Here is an 11,279-nt window from a genome sequence, read left to right as displayed (position 1 = left end):
CCCCAGAAGAGACTTGAACAACGCTTAACTCTCCCTCGACAATGTGGAGTCAACAACACAGTGATGTCACAATATCCAAGGAGGTTATGAAAGTACATAACCTCCTAGACTATATTGCATACAATGAACAAACTAAATTTTACAGTAGTGAGACTCTGCTTACACAAGTGAGCAAACAGATGTCAAGTGCTGCAAGCAACGCTGCAGGGGCCTTGTTCCCCAGAAGTTCTTAGCTCCCGCATAGAAAGGAATTTCAAGATAACCAACATGTAAAAAACCATGCGCTTTATTGATGGCCACAATGCCCGATATAATCATAAGGCACGCACAGTAGCTAAAGGTCACTAAACAATTACAGGCTGAACTTGCAACAACAACTGGTCACGTATTCACTGCTGCCTCACGCACGACGTTCTCATCTGAGAAGTACCGTTCACGTTCAGGCACTTTGCTGAGAAAACCACAGCTGAAATCCGTAGCCGTCATTTTCTTGTGTCCTTTTACAGTAATGGCTGAGAACGCTACCCATCCTTCCTGAAAATGCAAGAAATAGGTATTAGCTGCGGCACTTCTGTGTGAGCTAGCTGCTTCTTCACATTGTAAAATATGTTGGGGAGAATAGGACATGAAAGGAGATTTCATCCACAGTACTATAGCACAAATAGATGAAGGAAAACCATATCGGTTCCTCAGAAAGAAGCTTTTCAGTTGTCGATTAAATCAGCCTTGCTCTGCAATTTGCTAATCTAGTCAGCTCTGGTCATAGGGTGACTGCGACAGAGGGATGTTGGTTAGAAAAATCGTTGGTTTAATCCCTAGACCAGGAGAAGATTCCTCTGTAAAGTGCAACACTTTCTTTCAAAAAAAAAAAAGAAAACACGTAGGTTCCCATGTAGCTTAAGTTTAAAGGACCCCTGACACCAAAATTGAAACCTCGAGATCTTTGTGTTGTTTGACTTTCCTGTACATGGGGGCACATCTGACCGATTATTAGCGACGAACATTGCCTTTAAGATATCTTAATTTGGTTTTAAAGTAAGCATGAGTGCTCACTGTTGTCGGGCTCCTCTCGAGGTAGTTTTCGTGAGGGGTCACGCGCTTAACAGGTTTAACCCATACCTAGGCACCCACATGCTTTCAATCTCTACCGCGCGCGCGGGGACCCGATTTGAAAACCGCGCTTTCAACGTCACCACAGCTTGAGTGCACGTAGTCTTTGACGCTCCCCCGCATGGGTCGCTAGTTTCTTGTGGTTTTTAGGCGGGCGTTTTGAAGTGACGCTAAAATGGTCACAATTAACTACGCTAGAATTAGTTATAGTACGATACGCTAGAGCATTTACGATTTGACTTAGGGATTACCAGACCCAAAGCTACAAATTACAGTAAAAAAGTCACCAACAAAAATTTTGCTGTCAGGAGTCCTTTAATGTTAATGTGAATAACAATTTAAGCCTTTCATGGAGCTTCTGCCTTGCAAGCTTCTGCAGAACTGACGTGCTAGGAATTCAGGCACTATCAAGAAGAAAAGACAAAACAATAGAGACAAACGGCCTGTTTTTGACCAGTTTCTGGCCTTACTGAATATCGTGCTATGCCGAAGCAAGTTATCATCTCGAAAGAAAATCGGCGTCAACTGAACTTCTTACCTTGCACTTGATGCACAGTATTTTGCGTTTGGCGTGATAATAGCAGTGACCAGGCTTCACATTTTCGGTTTTCACCAGCTGCTCCAGTTTGGCAGTGGCAAGCTGTTCTGGAGGCACCATGTCGAACAGTTTCACTCTGCAGCCATGCCAGGAGGTGGTCAATGTCGTCTGCCAGTGTAATTGAGAGAGAACGATTAGAATAGGGCTTGTTCAACTGCCACTTTTTGCGTAATGCAGCATGGTAGAAACTGCCGATAATGCTTATCGCAAAGATACAAACACGCACTGAAAGCATAACGGTCACTCTTTAAAGCCTGCGTCTAACAAACATCAGCGAATGGCCGTGTCAAAAGAGAACAGCTAAATTGCAAGAGCTGGTCTGCTTTCCTTTGAAATAACAAGTGACAGTTCTGCAGAAAGGGCAAAGCAATGAATGAAATAGCAACAGATTGGTATGTCATACGAAGAAAGGCACTCTTTTAGCAAACACAGCGGCTGCAGCAGGCGAAGTGATATTTGTGCGGACTATGACTTCAATGCAAGATCTCCAATGAGAGCATGACACATAACACAGTCATCTGTTGCACCTCCTTTTAGAGATAAGCGTGCGAGCACAGGCGACCACAGGCGTGCAGCCCCACGAGCAGGGTGATGCCCTTTAAAGTGCGCTCTTTGGCCCTTAGCGCCATCTTGCAGGTGATAGTAAACAAGCCTCTGCCTTGCTGAAGCACCTCAGAGATCTGTGTACCACCAATGGTAAATGGTGTATATAAATAGCTCGCTGTTAGTATGCCAGAGGTTGTATGCACTTGTGGCCAAGTGGTGTCACGCACCGCGGAGCAAAGGGTCGACGGTTCGAATCCCCGGTTGTGCGCTCTGGAAAAATTTTCTTCAGGACTATTTTGCTTTGAGGGTTATATATGTGTGTGTATGTATGTGTGTGTATATATATATATATATATATATATATATATATATATATATATATATACACACACACACACACACACACACGCAGAGAACATGGCGGCAGCAGCAAAAACCCACTTAGTGTCCGTATAATTTCTATGCAATAAAATGTGTTTCTGGATAATAAATTCCATATAGTGGCCATTTACTCAACTCGCATGTACAGGTGTGCCTTTATAACCAATAAATTATATGTTTCTATACCAGTGGATATGTACACTGCTCATCGATTGAAACGCAACATTAATACTTCAACAACTAGCAAGCATAAGTGCTTGAGATAACCACGTCATTTCACTACAAATCTGGTCGCCAAAGGTGATGCTGACTCTGATGTAAGTGTAGAAGCCAATATTACGCCAACAGGACACGAAGAGAAGAGGGTGGAAATGAAGGTACGTACACTACTTAGACCCAAATTGTCATGTTTGAATTTGTGAGTACCGCACAACTGAAAACAATACAGGGAGATAGGAAGACATATACTTACAAAGTTTCCAACAGCCCTGTACAATCTGTCAATGTAATCTGCTGTGTGCCGGCCCCAGTGCACGGCACCCATTGAGGGCGATATTTTCGAGGCTGAAAGAAATTGTGACGTGACAAAGGGCGCTAGAACACATGCTGCATGTGCTTCTCAGTGGGTGAGAAAGAGCACTCAGAAGGACTAGGATTGGTCTTCAAAGTCTCACCAAGGATCAGAAAAGCACTTTCCAAGTAAATTCTGAGTGTTATTCTGCCCATGTAAAAATTCATGTGATCAGCAAGATTAAAAATCACACAGTCCCTCATGCATTCGCCTAAGATGACTTGAAGCCAAAAGCCATCTTCATTTTCTTTAGGCTCAATGCCAGAAAATGCGGCATAAACAACTCCTTGCTGAGTGCTTCGCATGAAATCAATTCCCTGAATGCATGGGAAGCATTTCTTCCAGTTCCGGTACCAAAATGTCCACTCTTGCAAGCCTTTTATGATAGCTCCACACATTTTTCAAATGTAAAATTTTGGAGAGAGAGAGAGAGGTTCTATTATGAGTACTAGATGGCTTTGCCTGGTGGCAAGCCTAACACGGCACTCCAGATGGGTATGATGAAGAATGAAACGATATCCCCAGTACACCACAACACTCAGCAAAGTAAAGCATTGCTTTGAGACCAGAGTCTCCAAGACCAGTGACTCTGTCTACATTTTCTGAATCTAGGCTTTTTATGTGGCTAAAAATATTGTGCCAGTTGGCCTTTAAAAGGCCAGTAAACAGGCTCCGACTTTTTTCTACATCTCTTAAACAAGCTCGCCAATTCGAGCAGACAGCCGCAGTGATCACATGTTATGAATAGCACAGTGCTGCGCCAAGCGCAGACGCTTTATTTTGAAAAACGATTCCCGCATCGCTCTGTAGTGCCTGTCCGATTCTCCGCGTATGCGAAGGGACGTAATCTTGCCCATGGGCAACATTACATTGCACCTACTTCATTGATTGGTCCTCTCTACTACGAAACGGCGCCTTGGCCCTGCAGTGACACGGTTTTGGCCACGCATTTACTGCGCCTCTTCACCGTATCGCTAGGGTGAAACTAGCGCACGTGGAGAAAGCCTTGCTCAGTCGTTCGCTGTGTGCCGATGACGGGATCGCTGATGTTGTGTCGCGTTGCTGAAGTGGGTGCAGTCACGCCAGCGTGCTACACCTACCCCTCGTGGCTGCCGAGATAGATGGAAAGGCCAAGCAAGAAGCCGAAACCAGCCGGAGCAGGTTGTTCTATACTCTGTAACTTTCTTATTACAGCACTTACTCGCAAAATTTTTGCAGCAGCATGTTCACATTGTACAAGTGCGCAGTTATCGCTTCATCACACATTTTTGACTGTGGGGTTGTTTACTGGCCCTTTAAAGGATTACTTGCAGGATATTATATTTTCGAAGATTTGGGACCTCTACCTTATGACAAACATACGTGCGAGCATCACAGAGTCTTAAGTAAGATAATACACAATAGCTTTCCCATAGCCATTTCCAGTTTTACTTTTACAGTAGGATGCAAAAGGTAGTCACATGGGAGACAAACAGGGCATGATTTTTACATTCACTCCGGCTTTCTTGGCTGTCTGCCATCCCGCAACAATGGCCCTCACAATGAGTAGTAGTATAGATCTGAAACATGTACAAGAAATTGTTGTTTCATTGAAACAAACAACAGTTTAAAAAGGTTTGTCACCATCAAACACTTGTATCCCCTCGCTCTATCTAGTTCACTTGTTCTGGGCTACTTTTGTGCAAGTTGTGTCATTTTACTGGGTTTCCTTTATGAAAGCTAACTGCTTTCACTTGTGCATGAGCACACATGAGCAAACAAACATACCTTCCTATTTCAGCAAGATTGTGCACATCATATCAAACTACCAGTGATGTGACAATGCTTCAAGAAAACACTTGCACTTCATGAGAGATACTGACTTGTGCTCAGGCAAAATAGCATAGTCAGACGTTAAAAAAAAGAAGAAAAAAAAAGAAGTTTTGAATAATGAAGAGTACCTTTAGTCACACCGTCTGAGCCTTGATCACAAGCTTTGGACAGTAGCACTGGAAGGTCTTGGAGGCACTGCAACAGCTTGATAAGAAAGAAAACAGAAAATTATTATTTTTCTTCAGTGCACTAACAATGCACAAGAAGGCTGTAACAAATTCTCCCTTTCCACAAAAGTTTTGGTTGTTCTGAAAAGGTACCGGTTTCAGAACAATTGGTGAAGCGGATAATAATAGAAGACAGAATGAAATGCAGTGGCACGTTTAACGTACAAAGACACTCATGGATATGCACTAGCAGCTGAAGTTCAGTGCAATTTCACATGTTCGTTTCATAACTTTCCTATGGCGGCTCAACAAAATATTATGAGTCGTGCAAGTCTGCAAGCCTACCAGGTTGGCACCAAGTTTGGCCATCATGCTGGTATACTCCACGAGGTGGATTCCTTGAGGCACGGCGACCGTCTTTTGAGCCACTATCTTGCCCGTGTCGAATCTGGTTAAAAAAGAAAGAATGGACACCAAAGTTACGGGACATCTGCACAAGTGTCAGTAAGCCTGCAACATCAAGATTAGGAACAGCACGTTGTCAATCAGCCACCACTCTGTGGTGCTTTACAAATCAAAGAGAGAGAGATCATAACAGGAAAGGCAGTGAGGCTAACCAGGCTAAGCACAGTTGGCTGCCTTGGAATGGGGAAGGGAAAAGTGACTGAAAGACAAGGAGTGGGGGAGAGCTTCGAGCTTTGCACAGAAAGAAGTCTTTCGTGATCTAATGAGAAGTAGGCACCGAGGTGAGAGGATAAAAATTAACGCCACTTGCACAACCGAAGCAGTCAACCCCTGAGGAGAGAACTGAACAGGCCTCGAAACATTGGGTCCATCTAAAACTGTGGCTGGTGTCAGTGCAGCAACTCCATGGGCACTTCACACTTGCTGCCTTTTTATGTTCTGTTGCATTAATTTTCCAACATTAACGATTTTATTCACAAAATACTTTCTGAAAAACTGCGAAAAATTTCCCGTATTTTCTTTTAGAAACGTGGGATAACAACATACTCGTTGAAATAAAAATGGTTTATTATAAGTTCTATTCCTTGTCTTCAAGGAAGACATTGAATACCGAACTGTGTTGTGAGAAAGACAGTATACCTCACACAACATATGAAAGCATTCAATATTCTCACTATGCACAAGAGCAAAAAAAAAGAAAAAAAAAACGTTAACTACAAAATAATATGCACTAGTGTCCAAACGCGGCAATAGGACATGAACAAATGTGCACGACCTGTTGATAGTGACTACAGCAATAGAAACTGTGTTACAGTGATATCGATTCGAACTGGCAGGAAATTCACAGATCAGGAATGGTGGTTAGAGGGTTAAAAATTGCAAGACAAAAGCCTTGAGCCTCACATTAATAAGTGATGCCTGTGCGATAAGTGTTTTTCGTACCTCTTTGGTGCTACTGTGATCACTGAGATGCCCGACTCGGTGTCCCCAGCGAGCAGTGTGTGGACCAGAGGTGCGGCTCCCCGCCATCTTGGTAGAATACTTGGATGGACATTGATCATCCCACTGCAATTAACAACACAGAAAGTTAACACTAAGCAAACTCTGCTACTTTTGAAAGATATGTTTTTATATGGTATTTTACGTAATGTAATAAAGCTTTGTTCATATAACTTTAACATAGGTTGCGGAACTGCGCTGCATGGGTGCAACGGGGGGGCACTAACGGAGGCACAGAAAAACACAACCAGAACAGATGGGTGCAAACTATCAATTGTAAATCTTTTGTGAGGTGCCACCTGGGGCTGCCTCACGAAAGAAGGAAAGGGAACGATGGAAGGGGTGAAAGCGTGTACGTAAAAATGTGACAAATCAAACTAGAATAGTGAAACCGATATCAAACATGGTGCGCGTAGCGATGTTGCGCAGTGCTCCTCAGCTCACTCGTTTTTGCAAGGGCTGGAATGTGTCACTTAAGAATTGAATTTCTACTTTGCTTAGCGACAAAGTTGGAGTGCTTACGCAAGCGCCAAACTCTCCCGATGCCATGCTGTAGGCCTCAACTATTTCCCTCTTTTGCTGTTTTTTCGTGAGAAACAAGACCTTGGTCTGTTCAAACAGAAAAAACGGCCGGCAGTCATTCCTTATATACACAACATGTGGGCGTAGTGTTCTCGGCTCCAATAATTCTCAAAGGCCTTTGCAAGACAGTGAACCAGGACGAGGCTAACACGTTGCAAAAAGCTAAATGCGAAGTTGGACACCAAACCAAATGGTGTGGTTTACCACATTCCGCTGACCTGCAACAACACTGGACATTGGCACATCGGACAAACAGGCAGATGCCTGAACACCAGACTGCGAGAGCACCGCTATGCATGCAGACAGAGCAGTGGGCCATGGAACTCGGCCTCGCAGTGCAAAGTCCGGATGCAGGGCCTTGTTTGAACAGACCAAGGTCTTGTTTTGCACGAAAAAACAGCAAAAGAGAGAAATAGTTGAGGCCTACAGCATGGCATCGGGAGAATTCGGCGCTTGCGTAAGCACTCAAACTTTGTCACTAAGCAAAGTAGAAATTGAATTCTTAAGTGACACATTTCAGCCCTTGCAAAAACGAGAGAGCTGAGGAGCACTGTGCAACATTGCTACGCGCACCATGTTTGATATCAGTTTCACTACTCTAGTTTGATTTGTCACATTTTTATGTTCACACTTTCACTCTTCCCTCGTTCTCTTTGCTTCTTACGTGAGGCAGCTCCAGGTGGCGCCTCATGAAAGATTTACAGTTGATAGTTTGCGCCCGCCTGTCCTGGTTATGTTTTTCTGTGCATCTGTTAGTGTCTGCCCTGTTACGCCCATGCAGCGCAATATTCCGCAACCTATGATAAACTTGTACCAACTAGCCCAAAGAAGTGCTTTATTGAATCATATAACTTTTCTTATATAGAAACAAAGATAAAAAAGAGGTTGCGTACAGTCTATTACACAAAATAAGGAAAGTATAATTGTTTGGATTATTTGTTACATGCATGTAATGCTGTTTGCAACTGAATGTTCACTTCATTGAGGCAAGCAACTGCTTTCACTTATCCAAGGCATTATAGCAATGACAGTGACGAAACAAAGTAGTACACAGCACACTTGGAGATGTGCGCGAGTGTTTTTTTTTTATTAACAGAGAGGAACGTGATAGATTTCCGGTGATTGCCAAATGCAGTGAATGCAAGCTTGGCGAGACTGACCAAATAATAATTTGCTTTGCCTAAAGAGAGAGAACAAATTTGTATATAGGATACAAAAAAAAAAGAAAAAGAAATCTACATTGTTTCTTGACAACTGGAAACTTGATGAGGAACGTTTACTGCTACGCATGCTCATTCAGAAAATGGTGATTCTGCACAATAATCTTGGCTTTTTTACTGCAGAATCATTCATCATAATGTTTCTGATTTACACTGCTTTTTTTCCCTGCTGACATCTTCAGTAACTGCTTTTATCCCTTGCATTTGAATAGAAGCTAACATTTGACAAGATGGGCTTGGTGTTTTCAATGTATAATGACGTGGCACTTACTATTTACATGCATGGATGCTACTAGCAGGAATCAAGTGGCCAAATGACACCACGACTCCAACATCAAACGTGTCAACAGGCACAGCATAAGGCCACTCACAGACCGGGAGGTCCTCCTTGAGCGCATAATCTGCGACTAGGCCCTTGAGCTAAAGGTAATGAAGTGTAAAGTTAATAAAAGAATGTGAGACGATGTAATTCATACAAAATAGCAGATTGACACATCTCCCAACACTGGCGTGATAGACAAAGTGGTACTTGGCTCAAATGTTGCAACTGAACCTTGATACAATGAATTATCAGATAATGAAGTAAACTTTAAAGGATGCTCCCCGAATTATGCATGTAATGAACAAGCGCTTATAATGAACCTTTGATACAGTGAAGACATCTCTCGTGTAGGATACAACTTTGCTGGATGCAATGACGTGAGACTATATTTCCAGAGAAGGCAGCAAGGGACACTTGGAAGCTGCCTGTGTAGCCATAGCATGCATACTTTCTTATAAGTGCGCAGATATAAAGGAAAAGCACTGAACCTCTGATGTTAGTTTCGCCTTGATCTAAACAACACATTGTTTAAGTTTCTTCTCACTATCAGTATCAGCTCCAATATTAACTGTCATCAGGCATATTTAGAAATTCCAACGATGTAGAAAAGAATTTCGAATGCTCAGTTCTCCAATGAAATAATGACCATTATTAGATTTTTGCTAAATTAATAAACCAAATACATTACACGGCAGGCCGTGACATAAGATTTGGGTAAGCTACGGGCAGCACATGGATGAAAGGTCGCCGATAAATAAAAATGAAAGAAGGTGCACTGAGGGCCTTTCAGATTTGATTATATATTCATAAACATGCAAAGGGTAATGAGCCTAAAGGATTCATTAGCATCCAGTGAAGTGGTTCAGTGACACGGGCACTGCAATGCCTAAACAAAAAGGTCACAACTTCTTGAAAGCAAGCTATTTATGCAGTGAGGTTTACCTTTGGGCACACAACATTGATTGAATCAACAACTTGAGGTATCTCAGTCCTTTTCAGCCTGCATTAAAACATACAATAAGAAGTGAAAATTTATTCGGATTCTTTGGCGAAGCAGAACTTATCGACGCGAAGCACACGGTCATATGATGGACAAATTCAGATCAGATGAGTGAAATTGCCAGTTTGAATAAACCTGCACATGTATTCCTTATAGGACAAAACAATAACCTTATGAAATGTTCCACTGGAACTTTTAATGATTATCTTTGCGCTATTAATTTGTGTTTCACTTGTCCCTAATAGTGCATTGTAAGCATTTGCGAAATATAGATCATGCAGTTCCACAAAAGCAAAATATTTCTTTAGAAGCCTTTGGGAGATCAGCATGTCCGTGCTAGCGCCACACGTCAAGAACAGCTCTTTCCAGTGGAATTCAGGAATTTGAGGTATCTCAGTCCTTTTCAGCCTGCATTAAAACATACAATAAGAAGTGAAAATTTATTCGGATTCTTTGGCGAAGCAGAACTTATCGACGCGAAGCGGGATAAATGCGGTTCAAGTTCACCTAGGCCACAATGACAGTAGATATTAACCTTGCTTGAAATGAAGAGGCTGGGATGTGTAAATGTTGAGTTAATGTGTTCACTCGAGAAGTTTGGTGGGACAGTAGAAAAGTGCACGTAATGCTTGCTGTACTTACGTCATATTTTCAAAGGAACTTACTGGCTACGGTCGCAAGCTTCATATAGTGTTTGTGCACTGTGTGTATTCAGACCTTCGGAGAGCTCCTCACCAAATTTCCGTTACACTACAGGCACGCACACACTAACTGCACGGACGCTATGTAGGCATCTGGGTATAAGAACATGTCACGTCAATAGTAAATTTCTACTCTTCATAATTTACCCATCTATCGAGAAGGCGAAAACTAATATAACAGGGCGTGTGCGTTTTGGCAATGTAAATACAAGTATAACAAATGTTCAACAAGCACAACAATTAAGCGTACGGGAAGAGTGAGTGGGGTCTATCTTGTTCAAGTGCTGTTCAGCGCATGTTCCATTTTTTTTTACTTCTCACTCAATAATGTACTACCAACGTTAGCTGAGCTTTCAGTTTACGCGTTCCAAGGCCATCAAACAGCCAGTTCATCAAACGTCCAGCGTGATACCAAGACATCGCCAAGATAAAACATCCGTACAAGTACTCAGGGCTTACGTACGTTATCGCGGCGGGTTGCGGTAGCGTTACAATGTTTAACAAGGTCCGGCAGATTGAGTAGCGTACCTGTTTTCGTTCAAGAGTTGGAGAGACTTCAGAGAGAAGCTGTCCGATCCGTAAAAGATCACCCTCCACAACTGGCTCTCGGTGCAGCTACTGAAGCTTCTTATAGAAATCAAGCGTGCGAATGTCATCAACAAGTTGCGCGAACACGCACGGACGAAACTATTCCGAAGGTCACACGTTTACTTCAAACCAAAGCCGCGAATATTATTAGTAAGCACATGGTCCGCGCCGGCAAAAGTGAAACTACAGAGCCGGTGAAGGGAAGTTTCGGTCAGTT

The 11,279-nt window shown here is 42.7% G+C and overlaps 1 protein-coding gene across 1 annotated transcript; it reads right to left on the bottom strand.

Annotated features, from left to right (window-relative positions):
- Nucleotides 1-270: 270 nt before the first annotated feature.
- Nucleotides 271-11,248, bottom strand: LOC119393632 (methionyl-tRNA formyltransferase, mitochondrial). The gene is made up of 9 exons (XM_037660740.2): nt 11,003-11,248; nt 9,716-9,773; nt 8,723-8,871; nt 6,593-6,715; nt 5,531-5,633; nt 5,147-5,222; nt 3,108-3,199; nt 1,649-1,816; nt 271-534 (listed from the first exon to the last, which is right to left on the bottom strand). The coding sequence occupies exons 1-9, from the start codon at nt 11,128-11,130 to the stop codon at nt 382-384; spliced, it is 1,050 nt and encodes a 349-aa protein (XP_037516668.1). The 5' UTR covers nt 11,131-11,248; the 3' UTR covers nt 271-381.
- Nucleotides 11,249-11,279: the final 31 nt, after the last annotated feature.

This window comes from Rhipicephalus sanguineus, chromosome 5 (genome assembly GCF_013339695.2).
Source record: "Rhipicephalus sanguineus isolate Rsan-2018 chromosome 5, BIME_Rsan_1.4, whole genome shotgun sequence".
Taxonomy (NCBI): domain Eukaryota; kingdom Metazoa; phylum Arthropoda; class Arachnida; order Ixodida; family Ixodidae; genus Rhipicephalus; species Rhipicephalus sanguineus.
Note: the sequence above shows the minus strand (reverse complement) of the source record. Positions and strands in the feature narration are given on the sequence as shown.